This window comes from Phalacrocorax carbo, chromosome 1, assembly GCF_963921805.1.
Source record: "Phalacrocorax carbo chromosome 1, bPhaCar2.1, whole genome shotgun sequence".
Classification (NCBI taxonomy): domain Eukaryota; kingdom Metazoa; phylum Chordata; class Aves; order Suliformes; family Phalacrocoracidae; genus Phalacrocorax; species Phalacrocorax carbo.
The window spans coordinates 12,232,818-12,251,104 of record NC_087513.1 but is presented as its reverse complement, the minus strand read 5'-3'; the positions used below and the strand labels follow the sequence as shown (position 1 = coordinate 12,251,104).

The following is an 18,287-nucleotide window of genomic DNA, read 5'->3' as shown; positions in this document are numbered from 1 at the left end:
AAACAGATTTTCTTTTGCTAAAACGTAAGACTTTTGTCTTTTGTTCTGTCACTGTGCACTTCTGAGAAGAGTCTGTCTCTGTCCTCTCCATACTCTCCCCATAAGACAGCTGAAGACAGCCATGAGGTGCCCCTTAGCCTTCTCTTCTCCAGGCTAAAGATACTCAGCTGTCTCAGCCTCTCCTTGTCCGCCATGTGCTCCAGCACCCAAAACAGCTTAGTGGCCCCTCACTGGGCTTCTTCCATTTTGCCAGCACCTCTTACGCTGGGAGGGCCCAAAACTGGACACAGCAATCTCTTTGCCTGATCTCTCCTCTCCACAAATTAAACCAAATAAATTGGCATGATTGCAGAAAACTTTAACGTATAAATCACACAGTAGGCCAGAACCATGCTCAATTCCTGAGCAGAAAATTAAAATTTTGCCTCCTAACTGAACCTAAACAGAATACACACGTGTAGTTTCTTCAACATAAGAAGATCTTGTATCAGATCTGAAGTCAGCTTGGAGATGAACTCTAGAGCAGATGTTAAGGCTGAATGTTTTCATACAAGGTGAGCTGGAGTGGAGTAACTTCATCCCAACTCCTTGCGCCTGTGAATAATCTCTACAAGACCCTTTCACCTCTTGGTGACTGCTTCATCACCCCCTCACTCTCCACAGAGAAACAGCTGCTTTCTTGAAAGGGCCTTTTAAAGAAAAATATCTCCCACAATCTGCTATTTCTCTCTCACACATTTCCACACAGGACTCATACCTATCAAACAAGTATTAGACCCATTTTGAACAAAACTCATTTTCATCTGCTCAACAAACAGTTTGGGGCTGTCATGGACACAGAACAGAAAAAATAAGCAAAAGGAAGAGTCAACAGTGAGTGGCCATCTTGTTTATTCAGAGTGCTGGGGTTTATTGATGTTACACACAATCTCAGGTTTAGCTGATGTTAGATGTTAGATGTTTTCTCTCACATCCAACCTGATCTGGAATGGAGTTTCCTCCAGCTGGCTAAGGAAGCTTTCAACACCCATAAGCAAGCCATAAACCCCTCCCAATGCCATTGTCCCCTCATATATAGAAAGAGAATCACCTTAAAGCAAAGGTCCTTCACAGTCACCACACAGAGTGAGAAGAAAAAACTCAGCTGCTTGCCTGTTGGATAAGTCCAGGCAGACTTCTTTCACCTCTTTAAGGAAGAAAAGAGGGGAACTGAGCAGGACAGGTTGCGTCATAACCAGCATTCAATGCCTGACTCCAATACCAATACTAATACCAACACCGGTACCAGAGTACCAATACTAATATCAACAAAAATGCACTCAACAGAGGCACAATAATAATAATAAAAAATAATGATGGAGCGGGATGTCATCACTGTACTGCAGTGCTGGATGTATCTAGAGTGGTCTTATGAGGGAAAGTTATTTGGCAACGACACCCTGAGAACCTGGAATGAAATTTATCTCTTTTTTGAAATAGCAAATGGAAATTAAGTCATCATCTGTGGCAAATTCCTGTATCTGCAAACAAATCCAACTCTTTTGCAAACTTTTTTAAAGATGAAAATATTTAATTCTATTAGATATTTAATTCTATTAGATCATCACCAACCCAGACACTTCTTTGTAAATTACCACAGTAGGCATAAAACCTGCCCTGGTATTGATTCAGCTGGCACAACCTTCCTCTATTAACCCTCTTCAGAGCTCCTGCATCAGGGTGGTCTGCTCTCCCCAGCTGCTGGGGAGATGCTGAACTCCTGTGCTTGCCCCTCTCCCCCAGCACCAGCTTTAACGAGCCTAGTCACATATATACACACAAATGCAGCAAGACTCATGCTCCTTCTTTCTATAAGTACTGTGATAGTGCTTTATGAACTCACTGCTCATCTTCAGGGTGCTGGGGTGGGAGGAAGAATTCATCAGCTGAGGGAACACACACTGTGCAAGCAAAGATTCTCCCATGTCTCGAAGGAAAAGACAGACCAGATAAAAGCCCGTTGTTTGTTGGACCTGGCTGGTGGGCCAAACCATGCTGGCTGAGTTTGTAAGTCTTCCCCTTGCATCACTTTCTGAACACTGTTAGTGCAGATAGTGGTATACCTGACTGCATCCGAAAGTTCAAATTATTTTTGCAATTTTAGGCTGTTTTGCCACTTTAGAAACAGACTTTTTCAAATGTCTGTTGGAGCTTAAGAACATGTTTACTTGAGACCACGAAATAGTAGAGAGGGAGTCTGAAGAAATATCAATGAAATTAAAATCACTGACATCTGATTCTTTTCCTACTCTGCTTTTGAAGATTATGTTTGAAAAAGTCTTATGTTTGCAAGTATGCATAAGAAAAACAAGGTTTCTACTGGAGAGATGAAGGGCTGACACCCTTGTCATTTTAAAGGGACTTATCAAAGCTACAAAGATGATAAGTTATTAAATCAGAGGTAATGGCTTTACAGGCACATTCATCTTCATATTTTATAGCCATGTAGGCACAGCTTTATTTCCCTAATGCAAATCACAATAAAACACCTCATGAGGGCTTTAAACTCCTTTGTCTTTGCTGTAGCTTTGTCTGCTTTAGGAAAAAAAAATAAAATGACAGTGCATTATTTTCAACAGTGGCAGGAAGTGGGTTTTTAGCCGAATCAGCTTAAAAAATTCCAGCTGTGTTCACGTTGAAGCTATCAAAAAGTCTAAGCCCAGGATCAGCTCTCCATGCCAACTAAATCCTTTTCAGGCCTCAAAAGTAAATTTTTGAAAAAATGCCAAGCCTCTCCTTGAAAATAACACCTTAATTGGTTGATATTAAAAAAACAAAAAGTGCCATTCTGACAATGAAAGTGGCCACATTTTTGTACACTAATTTGATATCGTGCCTTCTAAGAGCACTCGATGTATTGACACAGAGACTGTCTCAGAAAACTGCAATGACAAGCATGCAGGCTGGGTATTTCAGACAAGGAGGAATTTCTAAGAACTGTAGAAACCAAAGGTGTTACGAACTACCCTGTGGTGCTGAAACACTCTAGAAAGGCCAAAGAAGTGTGTGGCAGTGTTTGTCCCAAGGAAAGCACTGTTTCATTCCCCGGCTGGCTTTGCTCAGTAGTGGATGAGGAAATTCCACTCTTCTTGTCTTCCAAGATCAGTAGCAGTTTTCAAGAAGTTTCTGTATCAGTTTCAGGTTCACACCTGGTAAAATGTTTGGGCTCAGAAATCAGAAAATGCAGGCATACATATTGATGTATGTATGATACAGTGTTTTGAATACACATGCCCTTTTGCATTAAAAATAAATTACTGCAGTATTATGAATACATCTATCCTACTATTTTTCCCTCTTTGTTTCTTTTTACGCTATTAATTTCTGTGTGCATTAATGCCATGATATTTATCTTTTCCTTCTGCTGTTCAAAACTTTGCATTCTTAGTGTGTTACATGAGAAGGAAAGAAAATGAACCTCACCATTCCCAGCCATTGAACTGAATGAGTGATCAGACACTTGCCTCACATATTTCCCTTATCCCTGTAAATCTAACTCTGAAGCTCCTTTAAGCTGTTAATACAGATGTTAAAAGAATTGAAATATTTGCCCAATTTAATTGATTCTGAGCTGACAGAAATTGATTTATTCTGCAAAACTCAAAGCTTTTAAAAGCAAATGTATTTTTCATTAAGAATAGTAAAGGGAAATGGTATTAAGCAAAAGAAAAAAATCCTAAGAAACAACAACAAATTATCAGAAAAACAGGTGACTGAGAAAGCCTATTACTCTCAGGGAAGGATTTATATGACCTTTTTTTCAGCTGCATTTGCAAAGCAATATAGGAACTATGAAACTGCAAAGGAAGTAGTAAAAGGAGACGATAGTTGAAACAATAGGTAGTTGGAAGTGAATTTTAATACACTACGCATTTACCATATAACTCCAAAGCAAAGTCCTTTTTCACCACTATGGAATGCCAGTCTGACCCTCTTAATGGCTGAAAGTGATGCCCTTAATTAAAGAATTTGGCTTCAGCTTAATTTGGGGGGGGTTTGTTTTTATTTTTAATAAAATTAACTGCCAAAACACATTTTTTCCCATTAAACAACTTGGCAAGCCAGGGTGATTGTGATGTCTCCTCATCCACATTCTAGAAGATAATTTTGCTGAGGGCATTTATCCCAGGGCAGTGAGTAAGATTAAGCACAACAGTTCAGAAGTCTGGGTATTCATTCCAAACTATTTCAAAATTATGCATTTCGTGAAATCATATCTGCATTTGAAATTTGTACTACAAGTAAAAACTTCTCATTAAATAAGGTGTATTTTATATAAAGTATTTACTTATAGCACCCACATAAAAAATAAAAAAAAAACACCAAAGCAAAACCATTCTTCATTAAATGTCGTTAAAACTGATGTAATTTAAGTGATGTTGTTAAAATTGTCATACCACACTCCTGAGATGGTGGCCAAATTAGGAGCTCAGACCTGAAAGGTGCTCACAGACCAAACCTGAGCTCATGGTGATTTGAGGGCATCCACACACCAGTCTGGAATTCACTTTCTTTCCCTAACAACACACAGAGTTCCTAACAGACCCTGCATTTCTTGGCACTCCCTCATTGAACTCGCTGGAGCTGTGCACTGGTGAAATGCTGCTCCAGAGATTTTTCTATCAGGAGTTTTGATAGGGCGTTCCAGAAAAACAGGTTTTTTTTCAGATAATGACGAAATACCATAGGCTACAGTTTCTAGTAGATAAAATGGAAGATGGTAGCAGGACATTTCTTCAAAACGTCTCCTGTTTGCATCACTGTCTTGGAATATAAAAGGATTCTTTTAAAATCATTAGTTAAAAATATTTATACTGTATTTCTGAAAATAACCTAGGTGTAATCTGGGGATTAACTGTGATAATTGATGAGCCTTTGGAGCCCTCACATTTGCATAATGCTGGGTTAGTAGCAGATGAGAATATCCCAAACACTAGCTGCTGTACAAAGGGACAGGAAACATAACCTCCATCAACCTCACCCACATAAGAAGCAAAAAGACTTTTCCTCAAGGAGCGACAGTTAGCCTTATATTCCCAAGGATAAGAAGAAAAACTAAATCCTCTAAAGGGCATGGTGGTCCCAGACTTGGAGTGGTTTAACGAGAGGGGCAAAGCTATGACTCCTTATCTTCCTTCTGCTCTGATATCAGAGTCTTAGCTCCGGTAAACCAGTAAGCAGGATTTTTGCTTCCAGGAAGAAGCCATATCAATGGCAGATGAAATAAGGATACAAATGCAATTGCACCAAGTTTGCACTGAATAAGGATGGAGATATGAAGGGAAGGGGAGAAGGGCAGATGGCGTAAACCCTCCATTAATCACCGTCATTCACTTCATTACTGGAAACATGCACTTATCTTGATTTGCATGCTTCACAGTAAGACAGAAGATCCAACATCACACTAATTCACGCAGGTAACAGAGTAGTTTTCACTCTTCAGTTGCATCCCTGAGACCCCAACTCTGTAATCAGATGAACAGGGGAAAACACACAGCCTTCTTCTAACCTGGTGTCTGCCGCAGCCATTGCTGTCTGAATGTAAAATGAGATGAGAAGGCACACTGTGAATCTGCAAACTGTGTCCCTATGACAAAGGCCTTTCCCTGAGAAAGAGTGCCTAGTCTTTTTATTAAGGAGTGTTATTGAGAACACTGAAAAGTCAACACCAAAAAGAACAAAATACACGTGTTGAGTAAACAGCCAGCTCAAACGACAGGATATGGTCTTGGTCTATGTATTTATTCATCGCAGGATCTCAGTCAACGCACTTCAATAAAATGAGCAATTATTGTGAGTCACGTCACTAATTACATCTGATACACATAAAGGCTTGTGCAGCAGCACATATCAAAGTGCACTGTGAACTCATCCAGCATGGAAATGGCTCACAGAGGAGCTCTTGTTACTGGTACTTGAACAGTCCTGAAGAAGATAGGGTATGAAAAATGTCTATGCCATTTTTCTCTCATTGCATTTTTTCAAACATAAGAGAGATTTTTGTACAGTAAGGGAAATATAAGTGCCTATGTAGGGACTTCAGCATTTGTCTTGGACAGGCAACACAAGAGAGAATTGTAACGAGAGCGCACTGGAATTGGCCAAGATAAGCAGCTTTCTTCTATGACAAGTAGAGAGAGCTAAGATGTGTCGAATCTGTCAAAATGTTCTAAGACAAAGTTTGATTTTTCCATACCAAAATAAAAAAAACCTGGTGGTTCAGGTACAGGTCAAACTGACTGAGTTGGGGAACATAAAGATATCAAAGGTAGTAAGCCATCTCATAGATAACAGATCTACCTTTTATCATGCAAGAAACACTCAAGTCTTCTCAAACTTCATAAAATTTGGATAATTTCTTCATCCAGGAGTAGGACTAAATATATAAGCTTTTCCCCTAAATTTGGGGCCTGATAATTAACTACCTTGAAGACCATGTGCTCATTTGTGCTGTCCTATGAGGGTATCTCTTGTAGTAACTTCAGAGAACAAAGAACTGGACAAAACATTGCCTGTGACTTCAGCTTTATTGCATGATCGTTTTCATAACTGAAGCCACAGCACATGGCACAATCTAACTTCAAATACAGAAGCAATACATGAAATTGTCCTCTCCCATTTACTCATGTCAACGACAGTGAAGCCAAGTCAGTGACACTGCCACTGAACAGGAGCGAGTGTGAAAATAAGCAGATTCAAAGTCATTTGGCATGTGGGACCTCTGCCCACAGAACTCTAGAAAGAATACTGAGCTTTTGACATAATGCTTCCTTTAATATGTTTGAATATTTTTTTACCTTTAACTCATAGCCTATTCAAGTAATTCCATTTCTATACAAGTGAGATTTATTGCATTATGTCTCTGGGCTTTTTTAACAAGGGGGAGGGGGATGGGTGGCGAAGACAAAGCAAGAAAAAAAAAAAAAAACATATACAGGGAAGGTAAAGTCTAAAAATGACCCCCGAAGACTTCTATTTGTAAAGTAGGTATTTGTCTTTAAGAACAACCAAAGTTGTCAACTTAAACAAATGTAAAAATACCAACCTCACTACTAAAGATAAGAATTTTATTTTTAGTTGACAGTATTCAAATGTGAGTTAATTTTTTCAATCTCCAGTGCAAGACAATTGAAGGGAAAGAATTTTCACATGGTTGGTGTTCAGCACTTTATAAATTAGAATTATTTAGGATCCATGTGGCATGATTTCACACGGCTGTGAAAGCCACACATCAGTTATTTTTGAGAAAATCTGACCAATAATTTGCTGAAAATTATGCAACCATGTAAGCACTCAAAAGATTTCTGTATGAGCTCTGCATATAAACAAAAATAAAACCATGGTTCTTTTTTCTCTCTTTTCCTTTTCTCGATTTTTTTTTTTTTTTAATGCTTTACCTCTACTTCATTTTGCAAGTAGCTTTCATTGCATGGACACTACCAAAGATCTAATCAACTATTTGAGCATAAACCATTGCCTACTAGACTGTCATCAGCACAAAGTCCCCCAAATAATAAATGAACTTTTTATTAACTGTGGTAACATTAACATTACAATGAGGGATTGTTTAAAAACAAGTTGTACTGCTGTTGCTCAAGAGCTCAAAGAAAATGGTTCTCAGTTCCTTTATTTTTCCTTGAGGGTAACCACAGGGGTTGCATTAAATCTTTTAAAATATGTTGACAGTTGAATAAGTGCTGCTGTTGCTCTGGTGACATTTTATGCTTTTTAATTGTCATTAATGAAGCTGACTGATACTTTCTTAAAAGTGCTTTACGTGTTCTAGTAATTTTATGACAAAAAGAGGAACAAAACTGTCTGCAAATTAGCCTTGATCCACTTCTCATATGGAATTTTTACTGGAGACAATGGGAGAATCTGCATGGGAAATATTTGCTTGACCAGACATTTTAGGTAGGAATGCATGAAATGTTCACAGTGAATTGTGAAATTATCACTTGGTTGTGCATCTCTAAATAAATTCAAAGCTCAAAGAAGATTTGTTTGAGTGTATTTTCAAAAATAAGTACTGGAACTGCTTTGATTCAGAATCTGATGTTAAAATGGTATGGCCCAACATTTTCGGGTTGCAATAAAACCCAAAATGTAAATGTGAGTTGGAATGAAATGGAAGTCTGACATGACCCTGGAGTCTAATAACTCCTTTATTATTTTGATAACACTCCCACTGGATTTGAGAAAGGTTTCGCCCCTGTAAAGACTGAAGGATACAGCTCCCAATTATCTGTTCAGGAACATGCAGTAACAAGGAGGAATGCATGCAGCTTGAGAAACAGCAGGCACTATACTTGATAATCCATAAACAGATAAGGTAAGGCTTTTGCTATGGGGAGAAAATAAACTACAGTGCTTTAAATTATGATGGGTGATTTAACTAGATTAAGGAAGATCTATTCTGGGGACAAGGAGCCAGAAGAGGTAAGTGGGTGGGGAGTGGGGTGGGGTGGTATCCAAATAGTGTAGGGAGATGTGTCAAGTCCTTTGCTTCCCTGATCCCAGGTTCCCTTACTCTCACATGCTCCATGCTAAAACGGGATGATTCCCCAACACTACTGCAGCTGCTGCACTACAGACTTTGAATCTTTGCAATTTCAGAATCATTAAAAACGGAGGCAGCTTTCTTTCATCATCTGCAGCAGCTCTTCAAGTGCAGATGTTGTACGAATACTGATGGTCCAAGCCATCACAGTTGAACAGGACAATTAGGTTATGACAATCATCCCAAGCAAACTGAGACCCTCTTTGCCTGATTCTCCGTATGCCTAGTGCCATGTATAACCATGTATACCTGTGCAAAACATGCAGTTCAGCTCCAGCCTGGCCTTTTCTTTCATCTGAGTAAATGGCTATACAAGCAATAGAAACTGGGCCTTGGGGTTCTGTACAGCACTGTAGCTTTCAAGACACTCAGGGTGCACACAGCAGTAAGTCCACACTCATGTTAGGTGCACATTTAACAGTCTCAGCTAAGTCATGAACTACATTTTAATTAGACAAGGGGCCAGGCTTTTGATTTCAAAAATAGAAATTAGGGTTGCAGTCCTTCATCCATTGAAGTTAATTGCAAAATCCCTATTATCAGGCTCTTGAGGTATTAACCAGGCTTACTTTTTAATTACATTTGATTCTTAATGAATTAGATGGCAAAGAGAAAAGCAGCCCATGATTCAAACGATTCGCATTTTTATCCTTCCTGATGAACAACAGAATAGGTCAAGATACTTGCTGGATTTTCCCATGAGAAATGCTGCGATGTGAATAAGCTCAATTGACTTGCTCCTGAAGGAGCAGGTTAGCTTTGAAAAGCATCACTCATTTTCTCCTGTATACATTCTATCCCCAAAACTTATGCAAGGTAATTACAGACACCAAGCCAAATCCAATTCAGAACTTGAAAAATATCATGTAAGTATCCTAAGCTTGAATGACTTGTCTTTATTGTCCAATGTAATTTAAAACATAAGGAGTCCTAATTATAGTTTTATTTTCAAATGATGCACTTCAAAAGCGTGACAATTCTCCGTAAAAACTGACAGCTTCTCAGGGCATGGAGACAGCCAATAACTTGATATTTCTACACGAGTTAAAGCCAATAAGCTACGAAACAACTTATGCAGAAAGAGCATGTTATCACACTTGGCAAGAGAACAATGCAAAGTTTCACATTTTTCTCTTACATCAGAACCCATGTAAATAAATAAAGATTTAGAGAACAGACATTCATCCTACAGGTGGGGCCATTACCTTGTTATACACAACAACCTGCAAACCCTTTTCACATAATGAAAGCTGTTTCTTACCATCTGGAAATAGAGCTTAAAAATAAAATTACTGGTTTTATATTGTATGAAAAGCTCAGCCCTTTATTTCAGACATCATTTGTCATATTAGAAAACGCATAATTAATTTCTTACTTTTATGACTTTGAAAGACCAATTAAAAACCAAGGACTTTAAGAAGCAATTTTATTTTTTTTTTAAGGTTGAATGTTGAGATATTTTAGAGAAAGTAAAATGTCCATTTTAAGACAATCAGATAGTATTGCAAGGCTCTGCTGACACTTACTTTCCCCTAACTTTCACTGAAGCTAGACACTCTCAATTTTACCCATTCAAAGCAACACTTTAAAAATCAGGGAGAAGACACAAGACAAACAACTACTGTACTTGATATTGCAGAATTGAGCTGTAATTGAGGCAGCCCAGCACGGTTACAGTCAGGAACTGCAGAGCTGAGGGTATGTCCCTAGGGCAGGCATGGAGTGGCAGAGCTCTTGGGGGCCAAGAGCTTCACCAGAGAAAGGGGTTGCTGTGACATAAAGCTGTCGTAACCCCTCTTAAAGGACGGAGGGAAAAACTCCTTTCAGAGAGGGACAGAGAAACTAAGGTTTCAATTCACCCAGTCATTATCTTTCCTAAATCCCTAGGTTTGGGGGTTTTTGCCCTATGGGTGGTCCTGTGTTTCAGACTTGAAGGATACCTGTGATGAGCCAAGGAACAAACCACAAATCTCTGAGTCCAGGTTAAAACCATTTGCCCCTCATTATGATTCTTTCCCATTCACAAGGTTAAATACTGAAAAACCTGAACTTTTCCTACTTCATTCTCATACCAGAGATCAGGGGAAGCCTAGATTACTTTCAAGGCCACCATGGACACAATGTGGAAATCTGAATCAGCCTGTTTTGAGTACCTGTGACAAACCTGCAGGTGTAATACACAACCACAACCAAACTTGCTTCTGTGTTGGGCTGTGCTGAATTAGTACCATCTACATCAAGTCAGTGTTGCTTAAGCAAGGAAAAGAAACTCCCACCTACTTCCTCATTTGGCGGTTCCCTCTTGGAATGCAATCTCTACTATTGCTTTCACTGGAACCATGCCAATTTACACCTATTATGTATTGTGATCCTAAGTTTAGGGCCCTATACTCTACAATATACAATATCTTGATTTTGTTCAGTCCTCTGGCTGGTATTTGTGGAAGGTCTAACTTATCAGGTCTCCTTCCAGATGTCTCTCAGATTCAAGAGTATTTAGTTATGATGACTGGGACGAATAGCAGCTTGAGATACTTACTAGATATGATAATTTTTAAAGTGATTCTTTAAAGACTATTCAGAGCACACAGGATATTCCCATGGCAGGACATGGCAGTTGCAGGGCATCCCTACATTTGCGAGCCATACAAACCATCCTAAAACAGACAATTTCAGTGCAGGGGGTAGCAAGTCCTCATGCCTCAAAGACAACTGCGGAAAAAGCAGAGGGCTGAAGAAAGCCAATGCCCCTATTATTAGTGACAGATTTTTTTTGTTCAAATTTTACAGAACCAGTAAGCCCAAAGAACACACATACTCTGAAGTAGTGGCTAAAATCAGCTTTTTGGACAGGGATTAATACTGGAAGAATAATCTCCCTTACTATTAAAGTAATACTGAGGTAATTGCAGTAATAAGGTACTGCTCATCACTTCAGAAGTAAACGCACCTTTCTTTTGAAAGGTAATAATTTTGGTTGCTTGTTTACAGTATGCAGGTATCAGTGATTGTTACATGCTCTGTACAAGAAAGTGCACAAGGAATGATATTTTGTCAAAGGACTCTGTGTCTTGCTAACTATTTTGGTAAACCTTCAGGCAGCCTGATTTTCAGAGTATAAAGTGTCTCAGTTGGGCACTGAATGAAAGCAACTCAAATCATTAATAACTTCCACTACATGCCACGTGCCTCATGTGCTATCGTATTTCCAAAACAAAGTTAAGGATGAGAAATAAAACCTTTACATAATAACTTTCCAAATAAAGAGAAGGTATTATTAATTATGTACCTATAGCTGTAGTAGCAATGAACTTCAGGTCAAAATAATCAAATTTAGGCTGACAGGTACCTCAGCAACACAAACCAAAAATAATAATTGTGGATGCAGATCAAAAAGCCAATTTCTACTCAGTTACTGAATTTAAAGGGAAGAAGAAAATGTTCAATCATAACATTTGCTTAAGAATGTTTATCTTCTTTCTTACCATTGAATGTTAAAAACACCCTTGCTTGAGGCTGGGAAGATCCTTTTACACTGCTAAAGTAAATAAATATCCCAAGCAACACGTGCAGTGCAAGAAATGCCATCTCTTCAGATTTGCAACTTAATATCCAAGAAACAAAACCTGAAAGACAGAGAGATCACATTACTGTTATACAATTTTGTGGAGGAAAAACATTACAGAAAGATCTGTGTTAGAAAGCTCTTCCAGCTGAAGCCATAATATATGATAATGTGAAGGAGGTACAGCACTTCTGTTTTTCCTTTGTACATCTGAAAATGGTTTTCTCCAGCAGTCTTCTGTGATGGCACAAAAGGAGCTCTCTGCCTGTTAGTATGAACCAACAGAGCCTGAGTTTTGGCTAAGGCAGACTACAGTATTAGATTCAGTTTATTTAAATAAGGACAATTCCACCTGCTGGAAAAATAATTATACTAAATGTCAAGGCAGAGCAAAGCAAGGACAGGAGATAAAGTTTCACTAATAAAAAGCTGGCTGATATTTTTAGACATCTCTCCTTACTTTACATCATATTTGATCTCCCTCTCATATTGGGGGGGGGGGGGGGGGGGGAGCAGGTTTGGGTTGTTGGTTGGTTGGTTTTTTCTTTAATATTTAAAATCAAAGGTGCTTGGAAATGAGCTTTAAGTTTCAGTAAGTTGAGTTCTCTAATAGCCCTCTAGATCTCTTAAGGTGAAATCCTGACTATGTTACCACTTTCAAAACCATTGAAACCAAAAGCATTTCAACATGCTTGAAACTGTTAGTCAACATTTACTTTTTGGGCTAGCTCCTTTCAGGATACCTACTTGCTCTCATACTCTTCTACTGAGCACTAAGAGTAGCCAGTGTTGGACAGTGCATTACACTTTATACTTCTGCTACTCCTCCTGCACATCTGCTGAATCTACATTCGTTTTATAGGGTTTAGCTGCTGAGAATGCTGAGTTCCTCAGACAATCAGGAAACACCCCAAAACAAATCTGCATCTTTTCTTAGCTCAAGAAGTGCTTGAACTCACTGGAACCAATGGCACTTTCCTATCAATTCCAATGGACTTTGGATCAGACCCATAAAACCCAGCAGACATTAGAAGCTGAATATTGCATACCTATAAGCGCTCCTAAACTGCATCTCTCCAAAAATTGGTAAGTTCAAATTTAATTTCACCTGTGGTAACTACTTGGTTCTTCAGCTCAGCTGCAAAAGTGAGAATAAAACACCCCCTCATTTTAGGCCCATTTTACTTCCCTGTTTGTATTTTTTCTTTTCGGCATCAACAGTCCTTCTACTAGACACCACTTATTGGTTAATGCACTTTGAAGGATACAACCCCTATCACTAGAAGAAAACATTAAAGGCTATACATTTATTTCATTCAGAGTTTTGTTGCCTGCCTTACACTTCTTTACCTCAGCTCTGCTCTAGCAGTACAGTCCCTCCAGTGGAAGCCAGTATTTCTACATGCTTGTTCCTTCAGTCCCTCTGAGATCCACACCTGTCCTAAAAGAACCGGCTGTAACCACCACAGCATGGCAGGAACCAGCTGTCAGACAGGGATGACTTCAGGTCAACACCAATATGGGCTGGATCCACGCCACTGAGTTAGTGGTAAAAGCCCCATATCTCATTACTACCTCTGTCATTTCCCACCCACTCACTGTAAATCCTTTTGAAAGGCTTCTCTCCGCATGAGAACTTCATCCTAAGTTGGGGGTGGGATGGAAAGCATATGAGTGACTGCACAAGCTCTCTAGCCCACACTTTAAACTCTCCAAAATTTGATCTGGGGTACTGAGAAATACAAGAAGAAAGATCAAGCAATGCTACAACTCTGCTAACTGAGAAAAACACCAGTGTCAGAAATTTGCCAGCTACAGATCTGGTCTACAGGAGAAACATATCCACTCTGGCCCAGGTCCAAATTATCTCTAAGGGTCTGTTAACTAATTAAATGATAGTTGCAGAGCTTTCGCCAAGAATAATTTTTAAACGGGCTGCATGAACTCTAGTATTAATGCTGCTTTGTAGGCTTTAAATTTAAAACCCTGTGACCAGCCCATGGGATATCCTTTAACCTACCGCTCTTCTAAGAGAGAAATGCCATTAAAGCCTGATAAAATTTCTTTGTCAGGCCAAAACAAATAGCCAATCATACTGAACATGTGATTTAACAGATGCAATGGGATTAGCATTTTACAGCAGTAGCACTATGCTTTCTTTGCAATAGAGATAAAAAGTCAGAGAGGAACAAGTGTGTGGCTTTCTCTCTTCCCTTAAATGATACTGTAGGAAATAATAATAATTAAAAAAAAAAAACACCTTTCAGTGCTCCTTCCCTCCCACTCTCCTACCTCCTGCCAATTCCAGTGCAGTCAGGTACAGGAGTGAAACATTGCTACAATTCATTGCTCAAATTGCAGACCTTCACCATTAACACAGAAGTGACAGGCAAATATAAGATTCAAGTTCTGAGCTGCATGGTTCCTACCCAGCTGTTAGGCACATAAATAATAAATACACATGGTGCCAAAAAGGTACCTCAGGGTGTCTGACATGTGAGTTACCTAATGGAAATAGGTTTCATTCCAGAGATTTACATACCTGGTAACTGAACACAAACTCACTACAGGTTTGAACCTTGGTTTGGGCTTATATCCCAGTTCTGAATTTATCTCAGTAAGTCATGATACTATATTGAGCATGTCCTGCGCACATGATCTCTGCTGACAACCCACAGACCTAAAACCTTGCAAGTACTTTTAAAGAATTTTTTAGGACAGACAAAAAGCAATATGTAATTACAGTTCTGCTCTTATAACTTATTCTAACTGTAAACAAAGTGGCAAACCGCTACTGAAGTAAAGTGGTGAAGTTTTCCTGCCACGGAGGTCGCTTTCACCATGCTGTATTGCTTTCAGAAAGTATTATATAGCTTTGCAGTGAAGTGCTGTGCAGGTGTCACCTGCTACAGGCTGAGTCCTACCCTTAAATCCTGTAAGGAAAAATCATTCAGCAGAAGAAAGGAAAGAAAGAAAGGGAGAAAAAATCCACCAGACACAGGCTCTGCTAATCTGAAAAATATTGCTTTTAACTATCTGTGAACAGGAGGAAAAAAAAAAACCAACCATCAAACACATTTCATATCTACTACAGCAAAGATAGAGAACTTTCAATTATGCTTACCCAGCTATTGGAGGAACCAGCAATACAGACTTCTGTCTGGTTTCTATCAGTTTATGGACTCCACTCGTGTTACCAGAGCATTTTAATTCCAAACCTGGGCCATTGCGGGGAGGGCGGGAAATAAAAAAATAAAGAAAAGTCTCTCTTCCCGGTGGTTGCAAAGGTACTCCCGGTTCCTTTGTAAAATAATCCTTATAGCCGGACTCCTAAGGCACCAGGAGCGCTTCTCGCCAGCCCTCAATTAAGCACCTAGGAGTGAATGAAAAGTGGCCGGGCGGTGCCGGTGAAGGCTTTGGTTTCCAGTTACAGGCGCTGCCCTGCCCTCGCCGCCGCCGCCGCGCTAGCGAGGCGAGGCTCCGCGGCCCCCGGTGCATCATTAGCTGAGCAAATAGGGGCTGGAGCTCGTAAATAATGGCGAGGCCACACCCCGCCGAGCGCGGCGGCGGCCCGGCCCGGCCCGGCCCGGCCCAGCCCAGCCGAGCCAAGCCCAGCCCAGCCCAGCCCAGCCCGGCCCAGGCAGCGCGGAGCGGGCGCCCAGGGCGCAGCCTGCCCGCGGGCTAGGGGGGCGTGATGCAATTAAGGACTATTTAGGGGAACATCCCCCCCCTTCCCTCGGCTTGGCCCCGAGGGGGGTTCAGCGGCAGGGAGTCTCCCACCCGCTCCGCGCCGCTTGCGCGCCCGCGGGGCTCCCTGGAGGAGGGAAACTCGCCAGGAAAGTTTCTACCGCTCCGTGCGGGGCGTCCCGCGGCTCCGAGCGCGCCCGACGGCAGCGCCGGGGCTGCGGCCCAGCCCGGGGGCAGGGGGCCGTCCCGGGCGGGGAGCGGGGCCCCGGGAGCGGCCGCGGCTGGAGGGGTTCCGGGGGAGCGGGGAGCTTTCGGGGGAGGCCGGTAGATGTCACTGTGAAGAGACGGAAAGAGGCAGGGTTGTGGTGAGGAGTAGAACAGGTCGCATCCAGGCCCCGGTCAGAGGGGTTTCTTCTCTTTCTCCTCGCCCTCCTCCCACCCCGCCCCGCTCCCAACTAGTTCCTCGATTTGAACCTTTAAAAGAAAATGAACGAAGAAGAGTAAGAAACGAGCACTAGAGCATTAGCTTTGTAATTCAGCCTCCTGATTGCTCCAGGAGTTTCACCACAAGCGTTCAGAAGCTCTTCTGCAGTTCAGGAGGTGGGGAGCTGCATTTGCTCAAGCTTGTTTTTTTATCCCCGAGACACTGAGCTATTAGTTGTTGTAGATGTTGCTATTTTGGTGAGCTTTGTGCTCTCATTGCAGTCGGATAGCTTCGAAAAATTTTACCCAAGGTGTCTTGAAAATGTGAACTGCAGCATAGCTCCATAGGATTTTCCAAACAACAGTATTTGTGTTCTGGGTTAGGTTTTCCTAAGTTGTCTTGCAAATGTATTCTGGTCTAGTCTGGCCTGCTAGGTGCAAACTTCTATTGAATCAAGATTTCCACTTTTGCAGGGGGAGGTGGCGTCTGCTCCAGCTGAGGCAGTGCAGGTTGCGTGGCAGGGTACCGTCACAGCAGTACGTCAGAGGACAGCTTCTCATGATCCTCTTGCAGCTGTATCCCACAAGCAGAAGTATGTTAACAAGTAAACAAGTACCCACAATGAATCAGTGCATATGCTCAAGTTACAATTTTCTTTCCAGCTATTACACACTCTGGCCATACTAACCAAAGCAGTCAATAATACTAATGCGCTATAGCTGGAGAGCAGGGAGTAGCCTGAATACAGTGCCCTTACTAAACAAATTTTGTCTGTATGTGTGGATGTCTATGGCCAGTGTCTATAGGCTACTTGGTGTAGAAGCTAATCTGCATGTGTTAGGGTCACACATATTTCAAAGACAGCTTCTCCCTAAGGCTTCAGTGCCAGCCTAGCAAAGTTGGTGCTTTCTTCAAGCGAGGAATTCCAGTATAATAAGGCACTTATAGCCCCAGAAAACATGAAAGTATGCAATGTTCCTTCCTTTGAAATGAAACATCAGAGTTGCAACTGATGCCAGAAAAGGATTGGGTCCAGGATTTTGAAAAGCTTGACCCATTTCAGATCATATCTTGAGGATGAATTAGCTGATGCTGTCACATGAACTAAACTCTCAGATCATGAGTCCTTAAAAATATTGATCCTCTTCCAGTTCTCCTCCTTAACACAAACTGCAGAAATGCGTTAACTTTCGCTGTTCTAGAGAGCAGTTAAACTAAGGCATTGGAGAGCTTGTTCTCTCGATGGGCAGGCAGCGTGGCTGTGAACATGATGCTGCTCATCCTTGAAATGTGGTGATGTCCAAATGCCTCAGTCTGACAGCAGCACCCTGGCAAAAGGAGAAGTCACTTGTCTGCTTCGGAAAATCCCCACAACTAAGTGCAGTTAGAGATTACCGCACCAAGCAACAGAAGTGAATCAGCTAATTCAGTATTCTCTCTCTTGCTGTGGTCTGTGCAGGGTGATTCAGAGGAGAGTGCACAGAAAACCACAAAGCACATATGAAACAACCTCTCTTTTAGGAGATTTTTGAGAGATGTGTAATGGGTGCCAATACCAGTCAAAGAAAAAGAATGATACCATGAAGTACCAACACTAAAATTTATGATGATTCTAACTGTCTGCCCAAAATATTTTTGCTTAGGAAAAAACAAATATTAAGACAGTACTTTTTCTTCCTAAAATTCAGAATACTACTCTTCTGGGTAAGACCACAAACACATGCTCCTAATAATATAGCATTAGAAGAAGGCAACAAAAAGAATATGTTCAAGCATGAATCAACACCAGCATTAGTTAAAGTCACTTGTGTTTGTCAGTGCTTTTGTATGTATGGACACTGGGGAGCCATCTGGCTATCTGCATTTCTTTTTCACATGTGCTGGCTACATCAGAGATAAGGTAAAATGGAACATTGAGGAAAATTATGGGGCTTTCCGACACTCCTTCAAGGACTTTGGGTTTATAAAATAACAAATGAACTACAAAGAGACAAATGCAAAACTTTAATCTG

At 40.8% G+C, this 18,287-nt stretch overlaps 1 protein-coding gene across 1 annotated transcript in view; it reads right to left on the bottom strand.

Annotated features, from left to right (window-relative positions):
* Window positions 1-15,768, bottom strand: part of SEMA3C (semaphorin 3C) — a 127,454-nt gene extending 111,686 nt beyond the window's left edge. Inside the window, exons 1-2 of the mRNA XM_064443947.1 lie at window positions 15,289-15,768; window positions 12,085-12,225 (exon numbers count right to left, since the gene is read on the bottom strand). Of these exons, the coding sequence (XP_064300017.1) occupies window positions 12,085-12,187 (103 nt within the window). The 5' untranslated portion in view covers window positions 12,188-12,225; window positions 15,289-15,768. The remainder of the gene's footprint in view (window positions 1-12,084; window positions 12,226-15,288) is intronic.
* Window positions 15,769-18,287: the final 2,519 nt, after the last annotated feature.